General features: G+C 40.5%; 1 protein-coding gene across 7 annotated transcripts in view; it reads right to left on the reverse strand.

Annotated features, from left to right (window-relative positions):
* Positions 1–590: 590 nt before the first annotated feature.
* The window catches only part of nexmifb (neurite extension and migration factor b), a 282,397-nt gene continuing 260,003 nt past the window's right edge, over positions 591–22,984 (reverse strand). For all 7 annotated transcript variants that reach the window (XM_059976847.1, XM_059976845.1, XM_059976844.1 and 4 more), the window contains 2 exons: positions 15,777–21,247; positions 591–2,851 (listed from right to left, as the gene is read on the reverse strand). In XM_059976847.1, coding sequence (XP_059832830.1) covers positions 16,950–21,247 — 4,298 coding nt within the window. In that variant the 3' untranslated portion in view covers positions 591–2,851; positions 15,777–16,949. The remainder of the gene's footprint in view (positions 2,852–15,776; positions 21,248–22,984) is intronic.

The raw sequence follows: 22,984 nt of genomic DNA on the forward strand, positions 1-22,984 counted from the left end.
GTTTAAATATCAACAGTACTTATGTATTATGACATAGAAAGATGCCATTCAGCCCATCTGGACTATGTCACCTATCCCATTAGTCCCTCTCCTTATTTCTCGTAGCTATGCACTTGTTGCCTCTTGCACGCACATGAACCTCATTTTGATTCATCATTTGCCTGCATTAAGGGGTAATTTACATAGCCAATTGAACTGCCAGCACACAACAGCAGCACCTAGTAAAAACCCACAGAGTTCAGTCTCCACACAGACAACAACCAAGGTCAGAATCAAACCTGTGATCCTGGAGCTGTGAGGCACCAGCTCCTCAATGGCACTCCAAACACACCCACATCTGTTGAAACTACAGAACAAAGCAAAAATGAACCAACAAAGCAATTTCAAACCTTTTTCTGGAATAATTTGTGGTGAAAGTGAAATATAAAGAAAATCAGGTGTAACCTAAAACCATTTCTTTTCATCTAATTTAAACATAGAAATAGAACCTCAGTATTACTAATAACTGTGCATAGAATACTGATCAATGTACAGGGGAACATATTTGAACTTCTAAATACCGTATGTACATGATTCATACTTTGTTTACACTTTTATTTAAAAGAACATGACATACTTCAGCACAATGATACGGATTCCCTTTGTGGGTTTAAGGGGAAGAAAGTGCTGATGTTATTCAACAAAAGAAATAATTTATACCATTCGCGATCATTCCATCAACTTGTGATTACAGGCAACAGGTTAAGGTGCAGACAATAAAAAAAACACTAATGAATGCAACCATTTCACAAACTTTATACAAAATAAATATTTAACAATACTTGCAGAAAACTGTTCCTTCAAACACACACTCAAACAACTACTGAAAATTAAACCCAATGGGTTCATTGATAAGCTTACAGAGACGGTGCCATTTAGAGCATTTCCTGTATTCTTCTGAATTTCCCCTCAAAGTAGATTTAAAACTGCAATACATTATATAATTCAAAATTATAATGAATGCATTGTCTTTTAAAAAAAAAGGCAGCAGGAAAGAAACAAATATCAAACGTTTCATTCAGTTTTACATATTCTGCATGTCACCTGAAGTATATAATCACATTTTCTTACAGCAGTTTTACAACAGATATATCCATATTTTACTATATATATTCACTGTAAAATATGGTTAAATATACAGATTTGGAACATGTTACAAAGGTTGTACTACATATAACTGAATTTGCATCAAGTCCCACAAAAGCAAGAGTCAAGTGCTCTCCGAGGGCCGTATGTATTTTTTGACTGTGCTACAATCTGTAACTCACTCCGAAACAGGTGTAAGCTTATATAATATATAGTGTTTCTTTAAAAGCAAGTGCTTATGGATAACAGCATGCTGTAAAACACACCATGTAATCTACTGACCTTGCAATTATCCACAACAGTAATTTTTATTGGGGGGGGTGTGGGAGAAGGAGCAACTTGACATGCAATGGGCACGAAACAACAGTTGCGATAAAAGTCCTCCGGTATTATGCACCGAACCAGTTGAAACTGAAAAATTGGAACATGTTCACTTTTGTAGAATTGCCAACACTATATATTAGATAAGCAAAACAACTTGTACTGGGCAGGTAACAAATGTGTGACACATGCCACTTGCAAGATATATTTTACATATATGTATTTTGTATTTTATATAACATACTGCAGCTTTACATAATAATAAGATTAAAGCTGCCTTTTTGGGAATGGCATTCAGTAGCAAAAACAGGATTTAAAAATTAGAATTCTATCAGCATCAACACCATAAAAACAACAAAACATATTTTCCAAGTACTGTAAAAATGTAGTGTGTTTGACTTCGAACAACTTTTATTTAAAAAAAGTAATTTACACCAAAAATGTCAATTAGCTAAATTTTTTGATGCAGATCTGTTTCTGAACAATAGCTTAAGCAGTCTTCATAGAATCATTCTTTCAAAATGTTAATTTCTGTGTTTTACATTTATTTGATAAATGACAGTATTACAAAAACTCATCAAGTTAACAAGAATGACATTTACATGTACCGTACAGCATTTGAAAGCACAAATATTTAAAACCTCTGCAACAATTACAACAAAACCTGAAGGTCAGAATAATTTACAGGAGAAAGAAGGGGTCTATAAAACAGCAAAGAGCCCACAATTTTTTTTGCAAACTTTTTTTTGTGTTTTTTTTTCACTGTTTCACTACACTCTTTCACAACAGAATTCAGTTTATTACAAAACCTCCACAAAATGCTTGCCTTTTCTCTCTCGCTCTCTCTCTCACTCACTCTCTCTCTTCGGTATTTTGGTTTTCCAGAGCAGTTAATGTAACTCTACGTCCTTTTATTAACACCCTGAGGAATAAGAGGGTTACGCACACATCCAAACACATCACATCACTGCTAAGAAAAATATACACTTACAAAATATATTACAAATTGGCACACTGAAAAATATACAAGAATTTATAGACGTCAAAGTTCATTTTTAGAATTTTTTTAACTCTACAGATCAATATTTATAAAGCTCATTCTAAAGAAAGGCAAACAATACTAAAATGTTTTAGCATTGTACTGTGATACATCTCAAAACATTTTATTTTTACATTCTGTGAGTTTTTAATTTCTCCCTTTCAATTTAGGAAATGCATCTCTTTTAGCACCATGAAACACGAGCAGCTCAGTGGTATCTTTGCTTCTCTTTTAAGCTCTGTATTTACATTCAAATTTCAGAAGGTAGAAGTTTGAAAGGCAATAAGCAAAATAATGGCCAGAACTGTAGGCAGCTGAGTTCACTGTAGCAACCCATTGAGCTTCACCCTGGGTCCTGGTGTTTGACTGAGGAAGTCGGAGAGGGAAAAACAATGCATTAGAGACAAAATCCGACACGAAGCACTGGACCCAAAGTAACAGTAAACTAGTTACACCATTGTACAGGATATGCTCTTAGACAAAGTAAGCTTAGTTCAGGCAATGACATTATCCTTACCACAGGTTCAGGCAGAGTGGCTTTGCTCAGAATGATTAGTGAAAAACATTCAACTTACATAGGCTGGTATTCTCACTCATCATAGCTGGCCAGTTTCCATGCATGGACTAATAGCTCTACAGGTGTGCAGACAGTCGAAGAACCAGCTGCAGCACACGTGACACTCATGGCAAGTGATGCTCAGGAGGTCATCACCCTGCTTCTAGAATTCTACTGCTCACTGTTTGAAGAATTGAGAGACAAGAAACCCTGGATTATGAGTGTGAGAGATCTGCTATGGGTGAACGACCACACCTCTGGAGTACTTCAATGGCTCTTAAAAATAGGGATTCTGTGGTGAACTACATATACCTGTCTGGTTACGCCCCCGCTGACTGCTCTTGTGGCTCCTCCCACAGACCCCTGTATAAAGGCGATCAAGGCCTGAGCCCGGCCTCTCAGTCTCCAGGATGTAGTATGGTGGTCACTCACTGCTGGTTCCTTCTTCCAGTCAATAAAAGCTGATATCTCGCCGTACGTCTCAGAGTGAGTTATTGATGGTGCATCAGATTCCTCATCAGGAAAGACACCAATTAAATGCAAATTTTGTACTCCTCATCAAACATGCGAACAAAACAAGGGTTAGTTCTCTAATCCATGACAAACTGTGTAAGCACCTTGTACGTCGTTGACTTTTATCTGCAAGAGGTATGGCTTTACATTTTGGTGTGTATAGAAAAGGAAATGAGTCAGTTGAAAATCAGTGTGAAAACTATGTTCTCAGTAACCCTATTCATTATTTTCTAGCCAAAACCTTCTTGCTATTTAGATTTGATTTCGGGTGAGAGTAGTTCGAAGAGGAACCAGGATTCTGGGTGTGTACCTTGTCACGATTAAAGCACATGATACTGTCTCTGTAAAATAAGATAATTTATTTTTATGCACCGTGATTTAAGCCAGATCGGATGCAGTAAGGTATCTTTGCTTTTTTTCATTTCTTCACTCTGGCCCGACTGTGTTGACCTTTCTAAGCCATTTAAAAAATGATGAGCTCATTGAACATATCCATGCAAGTACTTTGCAGCAAGAGGCCCTGGGAAGTAACACAGGCAAGAATCTGGCACCCTACGTACATTTCCTTCTTCTGTACTCCACAGGTGACATGAGCAGTCCTTTGTAAAATGGCCTTAATCAGCTGACTCAGACAATCAGACTTGGGGCCTCCTGTTTCCCTGAGCACTAAAAACGAGCCATTGGAGGAAGCCTACTTTTTAAATATTTAAGCCTTTCAAAAAAAATTGCTGAGAAAACTTGATTTTTATTCAATCTCTTTAATGATCGAATTTTAAAAGGGAGCTGATGTGTAAAATCCATTTTGCCATTTGTTAGTACACACCGATATGTTAAACTAGACATAAGGGCTACAGCTGGATGCAACTGGGTTTCTCCTCTGAACCCAGAAGATTTTCTCTTGTAATATAATCAGCCTTGTACCCACTTCCACGAAAATACATTTAATTAATTATTTTTAAAATCTGTAATTTTTTTTGTTTCACTTTCCATTGGACATCATCAATTCCCCACAAACATTACCTAATTTATTTTTCCCTGTTGTCATTAACTTTAAATTTTGTCCCTAGATCTTGAATCCTTTCCTCAAAAGATTTTTTTTTGAGGCCATCTTCATAAGAATCTTAAAATATCTTTACAGAGGCCCCTGATTTAGTCACTGTTCATCATCACAAAATTACATTCATGATAAGTTGCTTGATCTTTTGGAAAACAGCAACATAACCCTCCATTAAATTCATCAGAATCATTTCTCTTCCAGTACCAGGCAGGCAGCCGACTGAATATTCATCATGATTTTTATCTGTAAGATGGTCCACATTACTGTTTTGCCTCTCTCATATAAACTGCCATGATGTGAATCCCTTGAGATGTTAACTCACATTAGTTCACCACAATACCGCACTGGATATTAGCTAAAAGAGTGCTTTAATAGCCAATCAACTCAGTAAATAATATGGTCAAAAATAATAATGATTGATTTATTTTTATTGTAAACTTCAGACTTAATGACTAATTAACAAGAATTGGTTCACTGAAAGATCAATTTACATCAACATCCAGCTCAATGACATTTTAGTCTGATGCATCAGAGACAATATTTCTGATCAGCTGTGTTGGTTTTGTACATAGAACACAGAATAGTACAGCATAGTAGAGGCCCTTTGGTCCACAATGTTGTGCTGACCCTTAAACCCTGCCTCCCATATAACCCCCCACCTTAAATTCCTCCATGTACTTGTCTAGTAGTCTCTTAAATTTTACTAGTGTATCTGCCTCCACCACTGACTCAGGCAGTGCATTCCATGCACCAACCACTCTCTGAGTGAAAAACCTTCCTCTAATATCCCCCTTGAACTTTCCACCCCTTACCTTAAAGCCATGTCCTCTTGTACTGAGCGGTGGTGCCCTGGGGAAGAGGCACTGGCTGTCCACTCTAACTATTCCTCTTAATATCTTGTATACCTCTATTATGTCTCCTCTCATCCTCCTTCTCTCCAAAGAGTAAAGCCCTAGCTCCCTTAATCTCTGATCATAATGCATACTCTCTAAACCAGGCAGCATCCTGGTAGATCTCCTCTGTACCTTTTCCAATGTTTCCATATACTTCTTATAGTGAGGTGACCAGAACTGGACGCAGTACTCCAAGTGTGGCCTAACTAGAGTTTTATAGAGCTGCATCAATACCTCGCGACTCTTAAACTCTATCCCTCAATTGTAATTGGTCTGAAATTCTAGCTCATTCTCAGGTCGGAATATTTAGCAAATGCAAATCACATTGTTTCAATTCTTCCACTTTGATTTGAAACCGCTTCCAAGTCAATCGACAAATTGAAACAGAATGAACTGGACAAAATGCAACCTGCTCGTTTTCTCGAATTGACAAAATTACTGCAATGTACCTTTTACTGGCCTTCCAAGGCAATTGATTGACAATCTTCGACTCATTCAGAATGCTGCTGCTGACTTTCAACTTAAACCCGGATGAGGAAGCATATCACTCCCGACCTAGCTACTCTGCATTGATTATTTATAAAGTTCTCTCAATGGTCTGGTACTGCAGTACACCACAGAATCATTTTTGTTTCATAATCCTACTTGAGCTCTCAGGTCCTCTTCCACCAGTCTCTTAAATTTAAACAATCACCCTCAAAAGATAACTGGCAGGTTAGCCTTTTTTGAGCTACATTCCTAATCCATGGATTCGATACCTAAACCTATAAAGGATGCAAACTCAATTGACATCTTTAATCAGCAACTCAAAACTGATTTGTCTTTTTATCCATCTTTTATTTTCATGTTTGCACTTTATCCCATGTAAAGCACTTTGAACTACATCTTTTATATGAAAAGTGTTCTATAAATAAATTCTAATTATCATTATTATTATTATTGTTTTCTACTACAGGTGCTTAAGGAAAGCAGGGATGGAAAGGATAGTGGATTTCAGACAGCTTTCAATGCTGTTTCTGTTCACATTAAGTAGAACCAATATATCAGGTTTCCAATATTTTAATCATGATTTTTTCTTTAATTTAAATGTAGTGATGATTTAAATTTATACATGACAGGCATAATCACAAGGAATTATTTGAAGATTTTTGAATTTTTACTTTGAATTTGATCTGGGGAAATTCCTTTGTTTAATTAACTTATAATTCCTTACAATAATTGATCTAAAAGCAGAATTCCTTCTCTTTTTATCTTTTTCTCTTAGGAACCAGATGAAATACAGGTCTCCAAAGTTGAAACTTAATAAATCAGATTCCAGATTAGTTATTGCTTCACCTCTCTCATATAAACTGCCCTGACGTGGATCTCTTGAGATGCTTTACCACACTAGCTCACGACAATGTTGCACTCAGGATATTGGGTAGAAAAAATGTGTTCTGGTGCCCAATGAACCTTGTTAACGATAAGGTCAAAAGGGTAATTACAATAGTCTTTTTTATTTTAAACTTTACTGAATCATTTATCAATTGGAACTTATGCTCATGGCCAGAAAGTTAATTAAAAACATTGAACTGTATATAATAGAAATTTCATAACACTACCTTTTTTTTTGGATTTCTTCAGTGATGCAATAGGTCACACTCACATATGAATCTCAGTCTTGAAAACATTGCTTATATTAACATTTATTTTTTTAATTTGATGTTCTCTAATTATTCTTTGGAAGCTGATATGAGCAGAAGAGGTGAGAGTTCTACTTTCCACTCTATGTCCAGCCAAATCGAGTTTGAAAAGATGGTGCTACAATTTCTACCACGTAATTGGTGATTGTCCAAGCATTGTGACCTTTGGTTGGTGGGTTGGTTGGGAAGTGCAATGGGGAGGGGCAGCAAATACATTTGTGGCGTGAGATTATTTATGGATAGGTAGAAAGTAGAAGTCAGAGGAGAGACATTAAAAATCAAGGATGAAAAGTTGATTGAAGAGTCTAGTAAAACAAAAAAGAGGAGACAGCAGTGTAAGACATTAAAACATAGGTATGTAGTGGAAGGCACAGCTTTTCAATAAAATATGAGATGATTTGAAAAAGGGAGGATGGCTAAAAGAGAGGAAAATGCTAGAGGACAAAGGAGGGAATTATAATTAGGCTACAAAACCTGCATCATCTACTGGCTGGACTTCAGCACTTCTCTGTTCTCCTTGAACCTTAGCTTCTCTGAACTGCCTTTCACTCTCTCCACACCAATCCAATCCTTACTATCAAACCTGTAGCCAAAGCGGATGCCAATGTAGTGTGGCGGACTGACCTCTACCTTGCTCAGGCCAGCTAGCGACTTTTAGACCCCTCCTCTTACTTACCCCTCGAAAAAGACCCCACACCATCACCAACTTTAACTTTGATTTCCCATCCACAATCACCAAACTTGCAGTTCCCTTACGCCACACTGCTCATTTATCCCTCCTACCCAAGAAAACCTGACTGTCTGGATAGGCCTCTTATTTCTTCTCATCCCCTTTCTCCCACGGCACACTCTCCTCCCTATCAGATTCTTTCTTCTCCAGCTGTTTGCCTTTTCTATAAGATCATGAGACACAGAAGCAGAATTAGGCCATTTGGCCCATCGAGTCTGCTCCACCATTCAATTATGGCTGATCCTGTTTTCCCACCTCTGCCCCACTCCCTATCTTCTCCCCCTAACCTTTGGTGCCATGTCTAATGAAGAACCTATCAATCTCTGCCTTAAATAAACCCAATGACCTGGTCTCCACAGCTGCCTGTGGCAACAAATTCCGCAAATTCACCACTCTTTGGCTAAAGAATTTCTCAACATCTCTGTTTTAAATGGATGCTCCTCTATCCTAAGGCTGTGCTCTCTTGCCATGCGAACAACCTTTCCATATCTACCATGTCTAGGCGTTTCAACATTCGAAAAGTTTCAATGAGATCCCTCCCTCATCCTTCTAAATTTCAGAGAGTACTGACCCAGAGCTGTTAAAGGTATGACAACCCTTTCATTCCCAGAATCATCCTTGTGAACTGCCTTTGGACCCTCTCCAATGCCAGCACCTCTTTTCTGAGATGAGGAGCCCAAAACTGTTCACAATATTCAAGGTGAGGCCTCACCAGCGCCTTATGAAGCCTCAGCATGACATTCCTGCTCTTGTATTCTAGACCTCTTCAAACATATGCTAACATTGTATTTGCCTTCCTCGCCACCAACTCAACCTGCAAGTTGACCTTTAGGATGTTCTGCACAAGGACTCCCAAGTGCCTTTGCACCTCTGATGTTTGGATTTTGTCCCCATTTAGTAAATAGTCTGCACATTTATTTCAGCTACCAAAGTGCATGACCATGCATTTTCCAACATTGTATTTCATTTCTCATTTTCTTGCCCATTCTCCTAATCTGTTTAAGTCCTTCTGCGGCCTACCTGCCTCCTCAACAGTACCTGCCCCACCACCAATCTTTGTTTCATCTGCAAACTTACGAGGGGTGATTGATATGTTCATGGCCTAAGGTAGAAGGAGCCAATTTCAGAAAACCTAGCACATTTATTTTTCAACATAGTCCTATATTTACACACTTAATCCAGCAGTCATGGAGCATATGGATTTTGGATCTCCAGAAAGTGTCCACAGATGGGTGATTGATGTTTGTAGCCCAAGGTAGAAGAAGATGAGTTATACAGCTCTCGTTACATGCATGTGCAGGTCAACTCTTTGAGTGATTATGCAGAAAGTTTAGTTGATAACTCATCTCCTTCTACCTTAGGCCACGAACTTATCAATCACCCCTGCTGTGGATACTTCCTGGAGGTCCAAATCCGTATGCTCCACGACTGCTGGACTAAGGGTGTAAATGTAGGAGGGGACTATGTTGAAAAATAAATATGCTAAGTTTTCTAAAATTGACTCCTTCTTACCTTAGGCCACGAACATATCAATCACCCCTCGTACTACAAAGCTATATATTCCATCATCTAAATCATTGATATACAACATAAGAAGAATTGGTCCCAACACTGATCCCTACAGAACACCACTAGTGACTGGCAGCCAATCAGACAAGGATCCTTTTATTTCCACTCACTGTCTCCTACCAATCAGCCAATGCTCTAACCATGTTAGTAACTTTCCTGTAATATCCTGGGATCTTAACTTGGTAAGCAGCCTCACGTGTGGCACCTTGTCAAAGGCCTTCTGAAAGTCCAAATATTCAACATCCACTGCATCCCCTTCCTCTATGCTACTTCTAATCTTCTCAAAGAATTCCAACAGGATGATCAGGCAAGATTTTCCCTTAAGGAAACCATGATGTCTTTGTCCTGTCTTGTACTGTGTCACCAGGTACTCCATAACCTCATCCTTAACAATTGACTCTTACATCTTCCCAACCACTGAGGTCAGGCTAACTAGTCTATAATTTCCTTTCTGTTGCTTTCCTCCTTTCTTAAAGAATGGAGTGACATTTGCAATTCTCCAGTCCTCTGCCACCATGCCAGAGTCCAATGATTTTTGAAAGATCATTGTTAATGCCACCACAATCTATAATGGTACCTCTTTCAGAACCCTTCATCTGGTCTTCCAGCTTTTTGAGCATCTTCTCCCTTGTAATAGTAACTGCACTCATTGCTGTTCCTTCATATACTACAGCATCTGGCACACTGTGAGTGTCGTCCACAGTGAAGACTGTTGCAAAGTACTCATTTAGTTCACCTTCCATCTCCTTGTCCCCCATAATTATTTTTCCAGCCTCATTTTCTAATGGTCCTATATCCGCTTTCATCCCTCTTTTATTTTTTGCATACTTGAAAAAGCTTTTACTATCCACTTTGATATTGTTTGCTAACTGACTTTCATATTTAATCTTTTCCCTTCTAATGATTCCTTTAGTTGCTCTCTGTAGGTTTTTAAAACCTTCTCAATCATCTACTTTCCTGCTAATTTTTGCTTTGTTATATGCTCTCTGTTTTGCTTTTACATTAGCTTTGACTTCCCTTGTCAGCCACAGTTGTACTATTTTGCCATTTCTTCATTTTTGGGATACATCTGTCCTGTACCTTTCTCATTTTTCCATTGCTGCTCTGCTGTTAACCCAACCATCAGCTCCTTCCTATTAACTTTGGCCAACTCCTACCACTATCTCATACCACTGTAATTTCCTTTACTCTACTGAAATACTGCTATGTCAGACTTTACTTTCTCCCTATCAAATTTCAAGTTGAATTCAGTCATACTTTGGTCACTGGCTCCTAAGGGCTCTTTTACCTTAAGCTCCCTTATCGCCTCTGGTTCATTACCTATCACCAAATCTATTATTGCTGATCCCCTAGTAGGTTCAATGACAAACTGTTCTAAAAAGCCACCTTGTAGGCATTCAACAACTTGAGATCCATTACCAACCTAATTTTCCCAATTGACCTGCATGTTGAAATCTCCCATGACTATCATAACATTGTCCTTTTGACACACGCTTCCTATTTCCTGTTGTAAACTGTGGTCCACATCCTAGTCATTGTTGGGAGGCGTATATAACTGCTATTTTTTAATACCCTTTTTTTTAGATTAGCTTTGACTTCCCTTGATCCAACATCTTTTTCACCTATCACTTCTCAGCTTCATACTTCATCCCACGCCCACCCCCGCTCCACCACCCGTCTGGATTCACCAATCACCTTCTGACTTTTCCTCCTTCCCCTCCCCCCTCCTTTTTATTATGGCACCTTCCCCCTTCCTTTCCAGTCCTGATGAAGGGTCTTGTCCCAAAATGTCGACTGTTTATTTATTTTCACAGATGCTGCCTGACCTGCTGAGATCCTCCATCACTTTGTGTGTGTGTTGTCCACATCTCTATACCTCAACAGTCTGGGCAAACAGGTGGCTGAGGAATTGCCAGCCGAGGAGGGAATACAAAAGGGAAGGTGCTGGCTACACAGCCCTGGTAATGAAGTCATCTGCCATAAGCTCATGTGCGATGAAGGCTTTCCTCACAAGTGAACAAACATTTCAGGGGGACACAGTGATAGCTGATCACTGGCAGGTTTCGCAGGCACAGTACTGATGAAGGAAGGTGGATGGGAAGGAGGCTGGCAAAATTACACCACAGAATGGTATGAGACTGCTACTGCACATGAAATAGCGATGAGTGCCTTGACAGCCTTTGGAAGATGCCGAAGGAGGCACTGAAGGAAATTCATAGATAAATACAGCACAGAAGCAGGCCCTTCAGCCCATCTAGTCTGTGCCAAACCATTTGGATTGCCTAGTGCCATTGAACCTGAACCATACACCTATCCAAACTTGTCTTAAACGTTGAAATCGAGCTTGCTGGCAGCTCTCATGACCCTCTGAGTGATGGTTCCCCCTCATGTTCCCCTTAAAACATTTTACCTTTCACCTTTAACCCATGATCTCCAGCTGTAGTTCCACCCAAAGTGTCCTGTAGGCTTACTACATGCAATTAGGAATCAAACCTGGGATGATGGCTGCCCCTATCACCTCAGAGTCATTGAGGAATGCTGGAGATTGGAGATCAAGGGTCTGAGAGTGCATAACACCTGAAATGATAGAAATGAGGAAAGAGAATTAAGAGGCTCAGTCCAGAGCAGCAGCCAATTGCACACAGGAGTGGATACTGGGGAAACTCAACTTCTGTAGCCATAGTTGTTCATAGTTGCAAGCACGCATACATTCTGGTGGTGGACACAAAACAGGGACACAACAGGAATGCACCCAGAAATTCAGATAGAAGATCTGCAGTTACAGAAAATTAACTTTGATACGATGGAGTAAGCACACAGCGTCATTCAGCTTGCCTCCAGGTTCACAGTAAGGTGTGGCCAGAAGCTAGTGGAGGAGGAACTACTGGAGGTATTCAAGAGCAGAGGCAAAATAGGGCCAGGATTTAACAGTACCACAATATCCAGAGACAGGTGGGAAATACACCTGAGAAATGTATCTGCCTGCAAGTCCGAGAGTCTGGGGCCAGGGACTGCAGGCCTAGAAGTAGCCTGTACTGGGGCTGGAGCCTGTCTGTACCTGTGTGTGTGAGGGGATGGGAGGGAAGGAAAGGGGCTTACTTTGCTGTTGTTTTCTTGTTTTGTTCTGTTGTTGTCCTTTCTGCTGCTTGTTTTGATCTGCTGAACATTGTGGGCAGGCTATGTTGCCTCTGGAATGTGTGGGAACAGTTGTCGGCTGTCCCCAGCACACCCTTGGGTGTGTTGGTTGTTAATGCAAAGGACACATTTCACCATATGTCTCGATGTACATGTGATGAATAAATCTGAATCTGGGCTGGCAGGCATGAGGCCTGTCACAAGGGGGCGCAGTAGAGCAGCGGTCAGTCTAATGCTATTGCAGCACCAGCAACTCAGGTTCAATTCCCGCCATCGTCTGTAAGGAGTTTGAATTCTCTCTCCTTGACCTTGTGGGTTTCCTCTGGGTGCTCCAGTTTCCTCCCACTTTCCAAAGACGTACCAGTTAGTAGGTTAATTGGTCACCTGGCAGTGCGGACTCATCGGATCATAAGGGTTACCAAGTTCTATCTCTAAATAAGAATGAATAAGCCAGTCAGCTTCTGATGTTGAAGAATCAGCCGATCAGAGCAGCAATGGGGGTGGAACATTAAACCTATCAGATACTTGAAAACAAGTGAACGAGCTGCAGAGCTGAAACACTGCAGGTAAGGTTTCCAGTGCAGACAGGTAGTGCTGTTGTCCACAGAGACGGAGGAGTTTGGTAGTGAAAGCTGAAAAAAGATCTGGTGCTCAGTGAGGAATGTGTTGACCAACCATAATTGAGAGATAGCTTAATTCCATTGAGATCAGTGTAATGGGGACCTCAAAGAAGTCTATTAAATTATGAGAGGCATAGACAGCCAGCCACCATCATTTCCCAGGATGAAAAGGTCTAATACTAGACATAAATTTAAGATGAGAAAGAGAAAGTTCAAAGGAGATGTGTGGGGTAAGTTTCCATTTTTACACAGAGCGTGGTGGGTGGCTGCAATGTACTGTGTCGAGCATTGGTGAAGGCAAATACAATAGGGCTGGTAAAGATACTTTTATATTGGCACATAAGCATCCAGAAAATTTTGGGATATGGGGCATGTGCAGGCAGAAGGGATTAAATTTAATAAGGCATCATTATCTTTATTAGCTCAGTGCAATACGGTCATTCCTATGCTGTACCGTTCAACATTTCCACATTGCAAGCATCATAACCTGGAACTGATTGCCGAAAGCAGAAATAATGGGCAAGTAATTGTCATCAGGAACGAACTAAGGCAGGGGTTCCCAGTCTGGTTAATAGAAAGGCTCCCCTGCCATCTGATTCCTAAATGGACATTGAGCCCTTGAACACTGCCTCATTTTTTGAATTAATATTATCCTATTTTTGCACGATTTTTAGTCTTTTCAATATATGTACACTGTAACCGACTTACTTACTTATTTCTTATTATTTTTTTCTTTCTTCTATATTATGTATTGCATTGAACTGCTGCTGCTAAGTTAACAAGTTTCATGACACATGCCGGTGATTCTGAACCCCTGAGCTAGGGGATGATCCTATTGGATGGTTCGCGCAGAAAGATCAAGTAGACTTGTTGGTCCAAACAACCGCCTCTGTGCTCCCCAAATTCTAAACTTCATTATATCTATGAATGTTGTCCCATGATTATTTACTACAAGACTCATTCCTTGTGCAGCAGCCTAATCTTCCTGAAAGGCTACATTCTAGCAGAGAATGTATCAAGTTCAATTCACAACAGCAACTACACAAGGTCAAATGGAGATGATAGGAAAGCGCTTTTGGTCCATCTAACTGCTAACATTCGAGCCCACAAACATCAGTTCCCCAACTTTCTTCTGCTAGGGCAGATAAATCAAATAGAAAGGTCAACACAGTACTCCTACCACAAATAAATGTTGCAAACACTTCTTAAAGGAACACTTGTGGCTCCGAGTAGCCGCTTGCATGCGAGAGTGGCCACACCCTGGTACACAGGTCAAACCAGGTGAGTATGGCCGCTGGGTTTCATATCCCGGTGCTAGTGCATGCAAAGTTAGCTCTGGATGGATGAGATTTGCAGTGAGATCCAAGAGCCAGGAAGGTATTTCTGAAACGCTTTGTGGAGAGCAAAGGGTTTGAGGAGCCACAGACATTCACTGCAACTAAGGAAGACCCCAGATGTGAAAACCACTCATATCAGAGGACCCAGACTTCTCGCATCAGAGGAGAGTGCAACTTTTCTACGCTAAAAACTCTCCCATAGAGGTTTCCTGTTGTCATTGTTCAGTACCACGGACAACCATCACACCACGTTAGGACAAAGAAAATAATAGGGGTATTAGTTAATAAAATGTGATTTATGAAAATATATTTTGCGCCAATTTTCAAAGAGACAAGAAAAATGCTTGAGAAGGGAACTCCAAAACACGGGACTTTAAATGGATAAGATCATAGCTGACGGCTGTAGGAATGGATTTGCTCAAGGCCACATTCAGAACTTGCCAGCTGGTGGTGCAGTGGCATCAAAACCGGACCTTGAGGCAAGTGGTCCCAGGTTCAAATCCAGCCGGCTCCTTGCATGCTTTCCATCTGTGCTAAGCTAATCATTGAGATAGCAACTTGGCCTTGTAAAAAACAGACAAAATACTAAAGGAATGGCAAGGATGTGCCACAAGGAGCAGAGAGGAAGAACGTAACATTCTGAACTGACGAACTGTAAGAGTCGGAAAATGAAGGTGGGGCCATAAGGGACTAAATATCTTCCTAAATCTAGCTTCTCAGAAACTATTTAAAGACACATTAACATATGGCCACTCAACATCTAGTGTTGTGCTTTCTAGTTTTGTAGAATTCAACTTAAACAGGCAATTTACCAATAACTTTCACAATGCATTCTCTAAGTCTTCTCTTGCTTGTTTACATATTTGTCATTGTAATCATCTAAGTCACAAAATAACCTCAGGTACAAAGACCAGCCCTTTGCAAGATTAGTTAAATCAGTAGTGGGTAGAAATTTAGTACAATTTTGTAATCCAATACAATACATTCAAAATACTTTGAAATATTTTGATTTCCCTGAATGACTGAACTCTTTGAAGGTAATGAATCATAGTCAGCCATCTCACCAACTAGGTTTTCAACATCCTGTTTTATAATTTACCTTCCTTAGAGTTTATGAAATTAATTCCCATGAGAATAATTATGTGAAGTATTTTGGGCTTCTATTAAAATAAACATCACTAATTTATCAAAGCACTTACCTTAGTGAACTCCAATTATCCATCACGACCATCATCACACGGTAGGAATATATCCATTCAGTACACGGACGGGACTTCCCTCTTTTCTCTGACTTGGTCCAAGCATAGTACATACCCCATACTCCAGTTTTCGATAAAGCTCAGACTGAACACAAACCAGTTAATTCCATCTAGACTCCCCAGAGTGAGTTTGCATGTTGCCAAGCAGATGAGGTAAGCATATTTGGCAAAGTGGAACCACTGCTGAACTTGTTAGCCGTCAGTGTTTTGGTGATCATTGAGGTGTCATAATCCACAGTGAGCTGCAGGTGCTTCAAGGGACTTGCCATAAAATTACTGGAATAATAAGTTCAATTTGTCTTTTATTTCCCTCTCTTTTTTAAAAACATATATAAAGAAAAAAAATTAAGATCAAAGTTGTAATGTTCCTACTGTCATAAAATTATCTTTACACTTGTTCATGGTTTGGCACAGATTTTTGCAAGTAGTGCATGTGTTATTGTACATCAACACTGATGAAGCAAAGGTGTTCTATCTCTCTTTACAGCACAGAACCTGGACTCTTACTAAAGGTACTGAATTCTGCAAGATACACAATAATTACATTTCTTGTAACTCCAGCAATTCCATTTTTGTTTGATCACTGACAAGGCCTCTGAACAATTCTTCTTTTGTGAAACATTATCCTGACGAACACTATATGTGTTCACAACTGTTTTTGCTGGAAACAAAAATCTTCTTCAAACACAGGTAAACTCAAAGGCCCCATTTTTACTGAGAGCAAACTGCAGCCATTCTTGCTGCAGGAAAACCAAATAATTTATTCCATGGTTCAAAGGGTTTCTATTTTTTTTTTGCAGCAGCTGTAGAAAATGTAGTCTACTAAAACGTTGTTAAGGATTATGGAAAAAAAAACTGAAGTGAAATAACAGTACTAATAGCAACTGTGTTAATTGTGCCACAGCCAAGTCAGAACAAAAGTTATTTCATAATTAAGTTTGCCATTCTAGGAGTTCTCATGCAAATCATTCCTTCTGCAAAAGGGGTAGGGGTGGGGAGAAACTGCCTCTTGCATGCAATTCGTGCTTAAAAAGGGGGAAAATAAGGGGCAGTGCCTGGGCGTAGAAGGTGCTGGGAATGTAAAGGGTGCATCACAGCCACTGTGCTGATGTATTACCTCAGTTTTTCAAGAGAGGCTGTCACAAATGGGTTCTTGTGCTGCTGTTCACGCTCTGCTCTCTTTATCTTAATCTTTTCATCTCCTGACAATTTTAATGTTGCTTTGTGACGGTACATTTTTTTGTGGATGGGGCCATTACTGGCAGGAATACTTGAAGTGTCAGAGCTTCTGTCAAAAATGCCACTTCGTATACCAGAGCTGAAATTAAATTCATTGCTCGGACCAGTTGGTGCAGTAGTATGAGGAACTGTGCATTTTGCAGGATTTTTATTACATAAGGCCTTGGCTGTTGCTCTCCGGTTTTTCACAGGCAATGAACTATTTGATTTCCTTTTCGATTCTGACGTGGTGCCACCCAAAATATTCAAGGTTTTCCACTTCAGGCTATTTGCCTCAACAGACTGGCAAGAAGCTGAGACAATGTTATGGCTTCCAGGGCTCCATATTGGTTCAATAGAAGCCATCATGAAACGCTGGACTTCAGCCATTCCAGAGGCAATGTTAGAAAGTATATTACTTGGTTCTTCAAATTCCCTCTGATCGTCAACTAACAAGTTGTTACTGTTGGTAACATTGTGCCCAGCCCAACCATCACCGGTCTTTTTGCTCAAAGGCCAGGTACAATTACCCCCAGTTTGTTTCCTACCCCGCACAGCTGTAGGACCACAATGTGGAAAGGACTCGTTTAGCAACTGGACACAAGGGGATATGTTGTTTTTACTAATGAGAGCATCCAATGACTTGGCATTGGCAGTAGGTAGCTGCACCTGATCGTTCCTTTTAGAGTGTGTGGCACCACTCGATTTTTTGGGAGTTTTGGAAGTCCCAGGATTCTGACGCAAATTATTTCTGCTTTGAGTTTTCTCTGCCGCTTTAGCAGATTTTGGCTTCCTTGGTTTTTTCGCACCTTTTGGACTTGAGCTTTGGTTTGGGCTCACATGTTTACTGGAGGTACTTTTCCTTTTAGGTTTTTGTCCTCTGCTATTATTTAATTTCACCACACCAGCTTGTTTATCAAAAGCATCTTTTTGAGTCAGCTCGCAGGTGTCATTGTTATTAAAGGAGTGAAACTGAAACTGTTGATTATTCAAAATAAAAGCCTCGGTTGACTGATTGTGTGGCTGTGATACTGCACCCCATTTCATTTCGGTCGGCTCTCCAAGAAGAGCTTGAACATGTTCCTGAAAGTCTTTGGGTTTGCCTAACGTTTTGACCTCTGGCCCCACTATTCCAGGTGAAAGATCGGGTGTAATCGGCGGGGAAATCTCAGACAGCGTCACCTGCCTGAACCGGTCGGGGGTGAAGTTTGAGATGTCAAGGAGGTCTGCAGATTCCTTCAGAGGGACAACTTCATCGATGCTTTGCTGAATTACCAGCTTGGGGCTGCAATGAGCTAAAAAGTCATCATTCATATCATCCTCGCCATCATTTTCACATGACTTCAAACTTAAAGAGCTAAAATTATTGGAGCTTGCTGACAAAGAACCCACTGAATCAAAACTGATGACCCTGGTGTCATCTGTAGCTACTGAATCTCGATGGAGCTGAAAATTGCCATCACTGTCTTCTATTATGCATGATTGATAGCTGGTATTTGACTGCAGTGGCTGGCTGTGGGAATAATTTTTGCTAAGTACAAGCCCGTCACTGTGCATATCTATTTGTTGATAGGTATCAGTAATGGTTCCTGAAAGGCTAGCAGCTTCTGTCGGCAGTGATACTGCACCATCCAGACTCATCGGCAGAATGGCAGGTGCTCTGACGGCTGAATACTCCTGCTTTGCGTGCCACAACTTCTCGAAGCACTGCGTTTCCCGCTGGTAAAGAGGGGACTGCTGCTCGGACTCAGAGGGCGGGGACAGGACGCAGCTCTGTGTCAAGTTTGCCGGGTTAAAGTGGCCCTGTTCCTTGGAGGCAACCACTGAATGATTCGGGAAGTAAGAGAGCCCGTTGTGGCTGATGGAATCAGATGCCTCCAGCAACGTCTGCAAATACCCCCCAGGGATCACTTGCATAGTAGCTGCAGCATTGGCAGATGGCACGGTCTTGTCAGACGAGCAGGTGGCTGGTGAGAATGAAGAATTCTTAGCAGCAGCCTTTGCATGGCACAACTTAGATGAATGGGTGTTGTCTGGAGCGCAATGAATAGAATCAGTCAGGAGAGTACCTGAACTATTCTGCCTCTTTACAGCTGAATCCATCTCGCTTGCATTTGTCATTGCCTCAGTGTCGTCATTTACTTCCACCTTGTGCTTTTTGCTGGTGTTCCTCAGTTTGGCCTCTGCCTTTAACTTCAATCTCTTTAGACGCCCCTTCTCCTTTACTCTGTTCTCAAACTTCCCTTGCGGCTTGCCTCTCATCGAAGCTGTCCCTGATGTCATGTTGGTGGAGCAAAAGCCATTTTCACAGCTAGGGATTTCAATCGCAAACGTCTGAGAGTCGACAAAGGCCACCTCTTCCCTTCCTGCGTGAGTCAGCATCTGGGTTTCAAGTGGATCAAAGGAGCATGCAATCTGCTTGTTGGGGCCTAGCTCAAGCCGAACCCTCCGAGCCCGGTGTCTGCTTGCAAATGGCTTGCTTTTCCTCTTGGCAGGATGAGAAAGAAACACATCAGATACTGAGCTGTTTAAACGCAGCCTCTTCCTTCTCTCAGTAGGCACTGACAACACTCGTTCAGGTTGTCTTTGGAGCCAGAATTCCTTTAAAGGGGCAAGTTTTTCATATTTACCTAATGCTTCTTCGGTTAGACAAACACTTGTCTCGTTGGCATCGATTTTACTTACTTTTACTCGCATATCCTTTTGACCTTTGAATCTATTAATTATTATATATTTAATAATAACGGGCGGTCCCCTCCGAGCTGATTTTCGACGCTTTCGTGGACACCATTCATCATCGTCCTCCTTCTTTGGACCATCTGCTACCCATTCCTTCTTCCCCGAAACCTTTTCGTTTTCTATGGAGTCAACGTCATACAGGTAGTCATCACTATACCGCACTTTCCGTTTGGCACGCAGTGCATAATTCAGCTGCCCAGAGCAATTTGCATTTTGTCTCGAGAGATACCCTGTGCTATCTAGGCTGCACTTGAGGGTGTCGTACGAGGAATCTGTTCCGTAACTATCATCACTGTACTCTCCCGAATCTTCGACTGAATGATTTGCTTCAAAGAAATGATTTCTCTTAGAAGTTGCATAAAGCTTTACATCCACTGTGCTACTGTACTTCTGCAATCCCGATCTCTCTTCAGATTGGTCCTTATCATCCCAGATATCAATCTCATCAGATTTGATTTGTGATGTGTCTAAATTCATTTTTACAGAGGCTTTGCCTTCCTTTTTTGTGCAGTTTGAAATGACGTTAGGGAAAAAGCTCAACTGTGCCTCTTCCTGAAGTGCGTTTGTCTTTTCTCTGACATTGTCTTGAAAAGATTCGTACCTAATCTTTAATGAGCAGACATCACTGCTGAGAGTCGATTCGTCATCAAACATGTAATTGTCCACTTCTTCCTCTGCAAAAAGATTGACTGAAAGCTCATTTTTGGAACACAGGTCAAGCAGTTCTATTTTGCTTTCACTAATAAAAGACTCGAAGTAAGCCCAGTCCTGACTGGGATTCGATAGTAAAGCTTCCTCTCCATTGCATTTGTCCAGCAATAATCCTTCATAGTAATGTTTTTGAGTAATATCTTCTGACTCACTGTCAGATTTCTCCACATCTCTTTTGTCTGTAGTCCTAGACTTGTGCACAGTAAAGCTTAGCAGTTGGTCTGAAAGCAGCTGATCCCCATATCTTCCACTTTCTCCTGTACTCATGCACTGAATCCCTATATCAGAGACAGAACAGGTGTCACAGTCCCTGTTCATGTCACCTATCTTCATGCTTATTCCAGGCTCTGCATCAATGCTTTCTTTCGATTCAATGAAGCAGCCCAAACAGGTTCTGCTCTGTTGCATGAAACAATCATCAGACAGCAATGAAATGCCTTTAGGCTCCGTGTACCTCAATGGGGCTTTGTCAGAATCTTCTGGTACGGACAAATAACTCACACCCTTTGTAACACAAGATGTAAGGGAAATGGCATGTGCAGAGGAATCATTTGAAGTATGTTCAGGCACATCAGCTAGTCTCAGAGGAGAGGGCGGGTCCAACGTGCTGCCCTCTTTTGAAGTAGGTAAAGGTAACACCCTGTGGCCAAGTTCATTTTCTTTTGGTGAAGTGAAAGATGATAAGGTAACAGCGGCATCTGCCGCGCTGTAAGACTTCAGAATTTTCCCTGCTCCACATGATTCTAAATGGAAAGAGAAAAGGCTAAACAATGTTAACATGAAGCAATCCAGTTCCCTGCTAAGGCTATGCAGATGAATAATTTAAAATGCATTAATAAAGAGAGATAAAAATTATACACAAATGTTTTCAATTTGAACCAAGAGGAATTTTTTTGGCGTAAGGGAACTGAGGTAGCCACCATAAGGAATTTATTATTCCTATCAGATCACAATTACTTCTATTGAAATTGAACGGATATGGCACAACTTGAAAATCTCATTATGATTACAGTTATAGCTTAGCTTTCATCTTGGCCCCAATTCAGCATTATTCCAAAAATTATTCATTCATTTAATTTGTTAATTAATATTTCATTAAAATCTGACATTGGGGCAAAAGGAAAATGATCAATGTTTGAAAGAGTCATACCTAAGTAACTATGAATGTAAACTCTGATATTTCAGATTAGAATCTACTTTACAACCACAAGAAGAACCAGAAGGCTCGGCTAGAATGTTAATTCAGCTGACCTTTGTCTGTTGACAATTTTTACTGATGTATGTTATTGTTTTTATATATCATCTAGATGATTGAACATGTAACCTTCAGGTGAAGCGAGATTGCACAAGAACAGGAAATCAAGGAACAAACAGGCATTTTGAAGATTCTGCCCATAAATGATAGGTTTGCACTAGAAATGATCCTGCTCAATTCTAAATAGGAAGCTGCATTAGCTGGATACTTAAATAATATGCTCCTGACTGTGGTGTTGCTGGGAAAAGGATAAATATTACTGATAAGAGCACTGAGTTGTGGATACGGGATATTTACAGATGGACTTTCTTAAATGTTTTACTGGTGAATATTGTACAGTTATGCAGCTGTTCCATCAAAGCCAAGTGTGGTGTCCAAGTGAACTGGTATAGGAAGCCATTAGATAGTTGGACCAGAGCACATGACAAAAATCCGGTTCCCATTCAAATGTAGTTATTTTTATATTTCTACTCAAATTTCATACGTACAGATGCAGACTCCCCACTGTAATCTCGTCATACAATGACGACATTATTCTATCTATGGCTACTGCCGAGTTTTCAATGGGAACAAGTGTAATTAGAGCACGTCAAGTCTACACAGGCAGTTTCTGTTATCAATGTGCACATAGGAACTTTGGTGCACAAAAAGTAAGAGATTTAAATGCTATGGATCAATATTATAATTAAAAGCAATTCTCAGTATCTCCCGCAGGAAGAAAGTGGCCATTTGTTTAATGACACCATTCAGTTGCAACATAATCATCTATGTATACATCGGTAGTAACAGGCAACTACTGAAACTTATTAAAATGTAACAAATTAATTATAGCTGCTTTAACTCTGATTCCCATTCTCGTTCCAATGTGTCAAGCCGTGACCTCCTCTTGTGTCAAGATGAGGTCACCCTCAGGGAGGAGGAGCAACACCTTATATTTCATCTCAGTAGCCTCCAACCTAATAGTATGAGTATCAACTTATCCTTCCGTGAACAAAATTCCCCCACCATCCCACCTTTCCTCTATTCCCCTCTTCTATTACTTCCTTCTAGGTCCCTTCCTTCTTCTTGTTCTCCTATTGTCCAGCTTCCTTTCCTGTCAGATTCTTTCTTCTCCAGCACTTAACCTTTCCCAACTACCAACTTTCAGGTAGCCTCTTCCCCCCCCCCCCCACCACCTTATAACTTAGGCATCTCCCCCCCTTTCCTCTTAATCCTGAAGAAGGGT

The sequence above is a fragment of the Hypanus sabinus genome, chromosome 8 (genome assembly GCF_030144855.1).
Source record: "Hypanus sabinus isolate sHypSab1 chromosome 8, sHypSab1.hap1, whole genome shotgun sequence".
Taxonomy (NCBI): domain Eukaryota; kingdom Metazoa; phylum Chordata; class Chondrichthyes; order Myliobatiformes; family Dasyatidae; genus Hypanus; species Hypanus sabinus.